Source organism: Felis catus, chromosome D4 (assembly GCF_018350175.1).
Source record: "Felis catus isolate Fca126 chromosome D4, F.catus_Fca126_mat1.0, whole genome shotgun sequence".
In the NCBI taxonomy this organism is placed as follows: Eukaryota; Metazoa; Chordata; class Mammalia; order Carnivora; family Felidae; genus Felis; species Felis catus.
Genome location: NC_058380.1, coordinates 15,327,006 through 15,336,684, shown reverse-complemented (window position 1 = coordinate 15,336,684; position 9,679 = coordinate 15,327,006). Strand labels below are relative to the sequence as shown.

The following is a 9,679-nucleotide window of genomic DNA, read 5'->3' as shown; positions in this document are numbered from 1 at the left end:
TAAAATGCACTTTGGGGGTGCCTGGGTGGCTCAGTCGGTTAAGCAGCCGACTTCGGCTCAGGTCATGATCTCATGGTCCGTGAGTTCGAGCCCCACCTCGGGCTCTGTGCTGATGGCTCAGAGCCTGGAGCCTGTTTCGGATTCTGTGTCTCCCTCTCTCTGACCCTTCCCCGTTCATGCTCTGTCTCTCTCTGTCTCAAAAATAAATAAACGTTAAAAAAAAAGAAAAAAAAAAGAAAAGAAAATGCACTCTGATGTTAGCAGGACCTTGAGTCTCACATTATTTGGTTGAGTACGTTCTGGAAAAATATTTTCCTACTCACCTATCTCAGAAAACCAACAAGTGGGACGATTCAAATGAGGAATTAACCAGGATATGTTTTAGACTGTCTCACCCTCTATCCCCCAGGCTGTCCTGACCCAGTCATCATACAAAGGTGCTGCTCTAAAGCTGAAGCAGTGTCCAGAGTAAGAAAGAAAAAGCACCCCCGCCCTGACCTGCAACCGGAGATTAAGCGCAAGGTTATATGACATGACTGACTCATTGTGAAAATGTGGGAAAGGAAATATTATTTCATTATATGGTGTCCCAGTGACTACCCAGATTGTAAAACCTGTGTATTCAACTGAATAAGGATTATGGTACCTTAAAATTTCCCTTCCTTATGACATGTTTTCTACTATCTTACTTAATCGCTCTAAAGAATGTGCTCTCATAACTCTGTGTTTAAATGTAGTTAACAGATAACACGATAAAAATGGAAAACAAAACAAAACAAATAAGAACAAAAAAGAAAGAAAAAAGAAAATAGATTAAAAAAATAATGTGAGTACATGAAAGGAAAGGCCTAACTCATTACCTTACCCATGCCATCCCCCAAAGAGCTTGACGTAATGATTTGAACAAAATAGGCCCTTGATACCTGTTTATTACATTTAATGCAAATATTCAAAATAAAGTTAAAATCAGACTGGCTATTTCTGGAAAAGTTCCAAATTTAAGCATTTGGTTTTCTTTACACATAAGAAAAAATTAATCTGTTGGTAGAATCTTGGTGACTCCAAGAAATCCAGTGAATCTCTCCAGATGCCCAAGATTACCTAAAAAGATAGTCTTTAGAGCCATGACATAGGTAGTCATTGTCCCTGACACTCTCTTGCTGGAAATGTTCCTGATGAAATGCAATCTCATCCACCCTGTGTGACTAAAGCTATTAAAAGCAATGAAGAATATGGACAGGGTAAGCCATGATTAATTGCTTACTACAATGAAACTAATCCAAAATGTACATGAATCCTAAATTTAATGCTCATTATAAAAAAGGGATCTCTGCTATTTTAACACACCTACAAAGCCACCGATTCAAATATATTACCTTCCTAAAAATTTCCATTCATGAGCTCTCAACTCATGAACAGCAATAATTCTAGAGAAATTAAACAGTCTAAATTAATCAGGCATAAACCTTCCCAGGTTGTCATATTTATCTAGCATGAACAGTTCTAATGAGATCTAATCACACCGCTATATTTTTATTTAGAGTTGCATATAGAATGATAGGTTAAAATATTTTCTTGCTTCATTTGAGCATACAAAACAAAACAAGGCAAGAAACACATTCCTACGTATAAATCAAAACATCAGAGACCATTGAACCCAGAAGTGCCAGGACAAAGCTGAGAATCCGTACAGGGCCAAGGCTGTAGAAATAGTTTCTGATAAAACTGAGGGGGTGATTCGAAGATAGAAATGGGAGAATTTGCAGCAAATTTGGTGATCTGGATTGGCCAAGGAAGACAGAAGACACCTACAACCTAATTGAATTATTCGGGATAAGACAGGCTATATGGTAGTTTGCAACAAAATAACCCCTGAACTCTTCTCTGTCTTCTCTGCACTGAAAATGTACACCTGTGCAAAGTTTGTCTCCACCCCCTTCTTCGTCAGGAGCACCGTGCTGAAATCACCAGAGACACTGACCGATGAGAGCCTCATCAGCCTGGCAGACCCAAATCTCCTGACCTCGCTTATTCCCAGCCATAGCTTCTCAACCAGCACCATTTTAAACGACATGGACACAGCAGCCAAGTTCACTGGGGCTGGGGCTTCCAAGGTAGGGGTGGCTGGCTCTGGGGCTAGAATTGGGACTATTTTTGGGAGCCTCATCATTGGTTATGCCAGGATCCCCTCTCTGAAGCTAAAGCTCTTCTCCTATGCCATTCTGGGTTTTGCCCTCTTGGAGACAATGGGGCTCTTTTGCCTGATGGTGGCCTTTCTCATCCTTTTTGTCATTGACAGAGTCATCTCCACCTCTCTGGGTCTTTCTCCAATGTCTCATCTGCCCCGTATGTTCCCAGGCAGCCTGGGGGAAAGTGGTTGGCTCAGGGTTTGAAGAAGGAAGACAGATAAACACTGTATTAATAAGGGGGGAAAATGACCCCAGAAAACTTACGAGCTTAATATATAATAGTCGTTTTCTTGGTCATCCAAGTAATATATAATTTGATAGCTCACTAGAGCAGTGTTCATCCACTGATCCCTCAGATATCCAGGCTTTTTCTGTTTTATAGCTCCGCCATTGAAAATCCCTGGTTTCCAGGGTGGCTGTGTCAGGACAAAAAGAGAGCTGGGGAATATCTGGACCTTTCACTGTGGAGGGAAGCTCCAAAGTGGCATGTGTACTGAGGCACAGACCATAGACTTTGTCAAATATTGCATATGCTTTCCTCCATATCCCAGTCTCCATTTAGACTCCCATGGGCCAGTGGGTTATGAGCAGAAATGGTGTGTCACCTCTGGGATGAAGCATCGGGGGTGAAAGTCAGTATGGGGTTCTTCAAGCTTTTTCTCCCTCTGCTGTATGACTGCAGTTCCAAATGGTAGAACTACAAAAAAAAATTTAAAGAACCTTATCCTCAAGTAATTGGAAGGTAACTGCCCTAGGCAACTATCAGACCCATAGATGGCTTTGTGTGGGCAAGAGAGGAAGTAAAGTTGTACGTGCTAAGTCTTGAGATTGGGAGTTTGTTTCCACTAACATAACCCAGCTTATCTTTACTGATGCCCCAGGGAAGATAAGCTCTTCAGAACCAAGTCTTCCAATGGAGGGGGTTCTGTGGAACTATTTTCTAGAATCCTATTGTTGTTGACACAGGAGTGCTATAACTCAAAGTCACAACATCACATGAACAGGGATAATGTTATGGGACTAGAAATATGTCTATCCAGTTTAGAAGCAGCCATTCATTTTAAATGCAGTGAAAGAGGTAGTTCTCCCAAGAACAGTTTTTATCTTACCCCTAATCATTTTTTCCCCACTGTTGCTTCAGGATCCATAAGAATCTGGGTAACATGGTTTTTAACTGATGGCCGGTAGATGTTTTCAAAGAAGATCCGAGCGGCTGTTTTCTCACAGAAAAGAATAAAAAACACTGAGTGAAGAGACATTCAGGTCTTTTTATTAAAATAAGTCATCCTATTGCCTTTTCTGACACATCAAAAATATGTTCAAGTGTATTTTGTAATTGAACAGGATATAGATTATAGAACTGTGGACTCCTAATCTCCTTATATAAAAAAAGTTGTTAGTATTTTTTTAATATAGTAACTTTAGATGTGTTTTCAAATATTTAGAAGTAGAAAGGGCCTAACCCTCTCTAAGGTTAGAAACAATTCATGTTAGATATTCCCAGGACAACTAAGGCTATAAAACTATTTCTAATAACCACAGATTTTAGTTTAAACATAAATTGCACATAGTTTGAAATTGCTTAATGGGAGACAGACATCCTTGCCTACAGGAGAGTCAAACCTCATAATCTGGAAATGTGCAGTCAGAGAAATCACTTATAATTTTGCTTTGAGTTTTGGATGCTTTGGCTTTAGTCAAGATGTATGAAGTCTGGCTTATGACTAAGAAAGCCACTTTTTCCTATTCATTTAATGGACGGTTAGCTACAGTTAAACCTAGATTAACAGTATTAACAGAGAGAATTGCTAAATTGCCAAATACTTTCCTTTTTAAGCCAAAAAAGAGTGCTACTTTAAATTTATAGGACTATTACAAACCTAAGAATTTTCAACACCCAAGGCAACGTAAGAGAGAAGACTTAAAGACATCTTTTATAGAAGAATGTGGACAATAGTTGTGTTACACAGTGATAATAAAATACCTCTCTCCTTGTTTATATTTCTTTAATAATTACTTTTAAACATATTAGTCTTTTGAAAAACTTACCCTTTGCGATGCTACAGGGAAAAAAAAAATGACAGGTGAATATTCAGCATCTCTTACATTTCTCACATGCCAGGGGTACTTTTTCTTTGTCTCCATAATGTGGGGCTTGGTTGTGCAGCCTGGAATTATGAATGAGAAATGAAGCGGTAAGAATAGTAAGCTGAAACCTACCTCAACTACTTTTCACTGCTCAGGGCCAGGAGTTATTTGTTGAAAAGGAAGGATAAAAGGGTGGGCACAAGAGAGGCAAGAGTTTGTGCTGGGCTGAAAGAAGAGATTGAAGGTTTTAGAAGCTGAGGGAGAAGATTGGGACTAATTTGCTGTGCCGTGATGTGTAGTTCTCGGTAGCAATTGAATGGGAGGCAAGGAAGATTTTGTTTTTAAGTTTATTTATTTGGAGAGAGTGGATGTGCCAGTGAGATAGGGGCAGAGAAGTGAGAGGGACAGAGAGAGAGAGAGAGAGAGAGAGAGAGAGAGAGTCCTAAGCAGGCTCCACGCTGTTAGCCTGGAGCCTGATACGGGGCACAAATCCACAAACCATGAAATCATGAACCTGAGCTGAAATCAAGAGTCAGATGCTTAACCAACTGAGCCACCCAGGTGCCCCAGTAGGCAAACAGGGTTTGAAATGTTTGGTTATGTGTTGTGAATGGAAGTCTTCTTTTGGAGAGAATTCAGTAAAGATTAAAGAATCTCTCTTTCTGTCCATAAGAAATGACTTTTCTAAAAGTAACAAAAGGCTGAAATGGGTCAAAGAGTGAGCAACTTTACCGGCTTTTCTGACTTTTAACAAGATTTTAGTTTTCTATAAAAATATAGTTGACCAGACATCATTGCACTATACCAAGCTGATAAGACAACACCAAATGGTGATGGATCCACACGGTTAATCATTAATGAAAATTGTCAAAATAACAGGCTGGGATCAGGAGATGAGTTTCAGTGAGGAACACTTCCACGTACAAGGAAGATAAAATTTGCCTAACAAGAGCTTAGCAATAGAGAGGTCATTTTCTCACTTGACAAGAGATCTGAAAATGGGCCTCTGTTGGCATTTGTTACTTCCCTTCCCTTTCTTTCATGATTGAAGAGTGTCTCTGACACCTTACAGTAGCAGGTCCTTCAGATGGGAGTAACATTATCTTGGTCCTTACAGCTTATGACAAAGAAAGAGGGTGCAGAGAATGTAGAGTGGCCTCGAGAAGACAGTAGAAAGGCTTCTGTGTCGTTCAACATCATCTATTTCAAGTTTGATTTCTAGGGATATACCAGAGAGAGCACTATTTTTAGCTGTTTATGATTTACCTGTCAATAGTCTCACTATTCAGATATTGCCAATTAGCCTCGTTAATGCCAGGTCAAAATCAGAGTCAGGGAACAGAGGGTATATCTGGGCCCCGAGGCATGACTTATCCCTTTAATCCACTCTCCTCCCCAGATAAAAATCTTTTCACAAAACAGTACTGATTTAAGCAATTTAGCTTATATTTGCACTACTAAAAAAATCAGGCTCTTTGATTCTCAGAATGAATGCCTCTTGGAGAATAACAGAGGGGAAGGTTGTATCTCAAGAATATTAGTGGTAGCATGAAGTAGCTAGTGTATTTTATAATTCGGAGATCTTTAACAACAGGGGAAAAAAAGCTGAAAGTTCTACAGGCACAGATTGAGTTTAGCTTGGGTCATGCCTCACACTTTTTGTATTTCCACCTGAATGATGGAGATCCGAAAGCCTGAGGTGTTTCCAACAAACAGAGTGAAGTCAACATAACCCATGCCACTCACTAACTAAATGTGCTTTCAGGCATGTTTGAAATAACGCAAAAGGTTAAAGGCAACAGCATTTTTTTCTATGCACTGTTCTGGTAGAATTGCTTTCATCTGTCCCTGCTCAATGGCTATGAGCATCTTTCATCTGAGACATTGAAGTCTTGAGCCATAGTAAGGAAGTGTTCATTGCAGGAGTATGTATTTTTGTCTTCATTACTGTGTGGGATTTGTTACCACATCTCTCATTTAGGGTTGGTTTGAAGTTAGACCTTGATCACTTCCAGATACCTTCCCATGAATGTTTTCCACCTGAGTGCACTTGTCTCTTTTGAAGTGCAAGAACTGGGAGTACCCTGGGTGAATGGATTTGGCATCAACAGAAAGCTGAGTTTTTTCAGGTGGCTCATTGGATAGAAAGAAAAGACTACAACTGTGGAAAAGGTATTTTTATTACACAACATGCAAATATTTGTATTAACTTGTAGAACAAGTTTGATAAAACACACCCCAAAGCAAGATAAATAACATACAAATAGCCTATTCTTTCTACTAATTCTGGCACAATGAAGAATGTTTTCAATTTCCTTATCATTACAGGGAGTATTCGAATAACAGCTTTTGTTGTTGTATTGATAAAATCTAAAGATGGCAATAATTGATATAATCTAAGGGTGATAAGAATAGGAATAAATCACATACAAAGAGGTGTTATACTGACATTAGTCAACAAAACATAATCTGTTTTCAAAAAAATGAACATAATCTATTTATTATTGATAATGATAATAATAGCTACTTTTTAATGAATGGCTTAATAAATGTTTGGTGACATATAGATTTTATTTAAAAAAATTTTTAACTACTTTATTGAGGTATGATTGACATACAAAAAATGGTATATAGTTAATGCCCACAACGTTTGGGTATAAGTATATACTTGTGCAAGTATCACCACAATCTATGCCATAAACATGCCCATAACCACCAAAACGTTCCATATATATATATATATATATATATATATATATATGTTTAATTTTCCATTAGCCCATTTAATCCTCATACTGACCCTCAGCAGTCAGTAGGTATTGCTTTCACCAATTTACAAACGTGGAAAATGTACCCTGTAAGGAATAATTATTTGCCTGAAGTCAAACTGATTGAATGTTGTAGAGCTAGGAATGGGGCACAGGTTTTTAATACTTCAAAGACTCTTTATTTAACTATTATTATTATTATTTGCTTCTCAAACTTTATATTCAAAGAAAAAAAGTAAAAAAGTGTAAATATGTATGTTTGTATACATATACCTTATTTACAATAGAAATATTTTGAATTAAAATTTGTGAAGCATGTATCAATAAATAAAAATGTTTATAGTAGGATGATAAGTGAAAAAAGCTCATTGTACAACACATAGTTGATTCGTAGCAATAAGTAGTAATTCTACTTCTCTGGACAGAGATTTGGAGACACATCAGTAAAAGAAAAAATATTTATAAGGGTGAAGTGTTTATAAGATTTAAGCATTTTAAGCTATCTTAACAGTGCTTTCACTGTCTTATATGTGGACAGTGGAACAAAAATAAATGCTAATTATCTTATTTTTAGAAATATAGTAATAGGAATTTTCATTCATACATTCAAATTAAAGCAAAAGTTTCAAAATAAAAAAAAAAAGCCCCTGTCCCTTTACTCTCTCCTTCATGTCATGTTTCTTGTGAATCATCTTCTAGATTCCTAATGGTGAAAGGCTCACAGATATAATTATCAACTGCAAGTTTAGACTAGTGTTTTGGAAAAGGGCACTCCACAATGGGTGGATTACCTAAACAACCTGAAGTGAGCTGAAGAAGGGCATCCACATCCTGGGACTTACAGTGACATTAAGGTGGGATAGAGGAGTATGGACAACTTCTGAGAAATAGGAGAGTCTTTGAAGGAACCAGACAAATAGCAAAAAAACGAGGGCCAAGACCTTGGAGAGAAGAGAGAACAGATATATTCAGTTCCTCTTTGCAAATTCACAAGCAGCAATGGAGAGGTCAAGATACCAAGGAGATATTTTATCTGTTTGTCTTATGGGGCTGAAGGAGAGGAGTGATGAGATACAGTTTGGGGACTCTTAGGAAAGAGAACTCTGGTAAACTTCCTTGCCTGTTAGCTTGAATTCTTATTTCCAAGAGCAATTTCTGAGGAATAGAGGTGAACTGGAAAGAGATCATGGAGGCCAAAGTGAAGCTTTATATCATGTCAATCTTTGGTTGGAACGAGGTAGTCATCTCTAACCCTAATAGCCTGCCAATGGCCAAATAAATCCACCATGGAGGCAATATCATCAAGAGACTTAAATTGTCACCTAAATGTATCATACTAAATTTCCAGCCTTTAATAACCAGATATGCTAGGGTACAAGACCAAGTAACTAAAAACCAAAAGAAAAAAGCTAGACAATAGAGAGACACAGAAGTTTTGGATGTTGAAATTTAAAATAGGTGAGAATAATAGTCTAAGAAATTAGATGGCAGAGATTTTCAATAGAATACTAGAAACCAGAAAAAAAGTCAAGTGAATATCTTAGAACAAAAAAAAAATAGCTAAGATTAAGAAATCAATAGTACTTTAATAACAGATTTTTACAAATGAAGAAAAGAGACAGGAACTGGGAGACAGGCCAAACAAAAATATCCCAAGGGGGTAAAATGGATGGGAAAAAAAGTGTGAAAACATACATAAGTGACATGGTGAAGAGGTCTAACATATGTGAAATAAGAGTTCCAGAGAAGAGAGAGGGGGTGCTGCAATATTTGAGAATATAGTGAGCAACAATTTATCAAAACTCTTGCATGGCTTGGAAAAAGAGGATATATGTCCCAACTTATTTTATGAGGTTATTCTAATTTTGATATTAAAACCCAAGAAGAAAGACTACAGGAAATGAATATAAGCCCATCTCTTTTCTGAATATGTATGCAAAAATCACAAACAAAATGCAGGCAAATTGAATGCAGAGATAAAAAAAAAGGATGATATCTACCATAACAAATTTGGGGTTATTCCTGGAATCCAACATAACACTCTAATTCACTAAATTAACAAAATGGGAGAGAAAAATTATCACAAATAGATGCAGATGTAATTTTATAAACTTTACATACACCCATGACACAGAAAACCTCTCAAGAAAGTAGTAGAAGAGAGGTTATTTAATATAATAAAGTTTATGTAAGGAAACACCACAGCAACCAGACATAATAGCAAAATATGGAAAGTTTTCCCTGAAATGAACAAGACGTGGAACAAAGGTGTCCATTATCACCACCGTTATTCAACATTGTCAGAGGTCCCAAGTAAATAAATGAAAGGCATATAAATTGCAGAGGAAGAGATAAAACATTATAAAATGCAGTTGACATGACAGTGCACACTAAAATTCACACCCCCCCTTAACTATGCCACCTATTATGATTTGTAAATGTATTTAGCAATGTTGTTGGGTCCAAGATAAAAAATATATAAAAAAATAAAAATAAAACTAGGTGTATGTTTCAGTAGAATTTTAGGACTGTATTCAAAGGTGAATCACAGAATTGTCGAAGTGGTGGCAGAATATAAATTTCAAAAAAAAAATGTAAGGAATAGAAGACATCGTGAGACATAAGCAATTTTTT

General features: G+C 37.2%; 1 protein-coding gene across 1 annotated transcript; it reads left to right on the top strand.

Moving 5' to 3' along the window:
* Nucleotides 1-242: 242 nt before the first annotated feature.
* On the top strand, nt 243-9,073 carry LOC123381617 (ATP synthase F(0) complex subunit C2, mitochondrial-like). Its single transcript, XM_045043168.1, has one exon. The coding sequence runs from the start codon at nt 1,848-1,850 to the stop codon at nt 2,391-2,393; it is 546 nt and encodes a 181-aa protein (XP_044899103.1). The 5' UTR covers nt 243-1,847; the 3' UTR covers nt 2,394-9,073.
* The last annotated feature ends 606 nt before the right edge of the window (nt 9,074-9,679 follow it).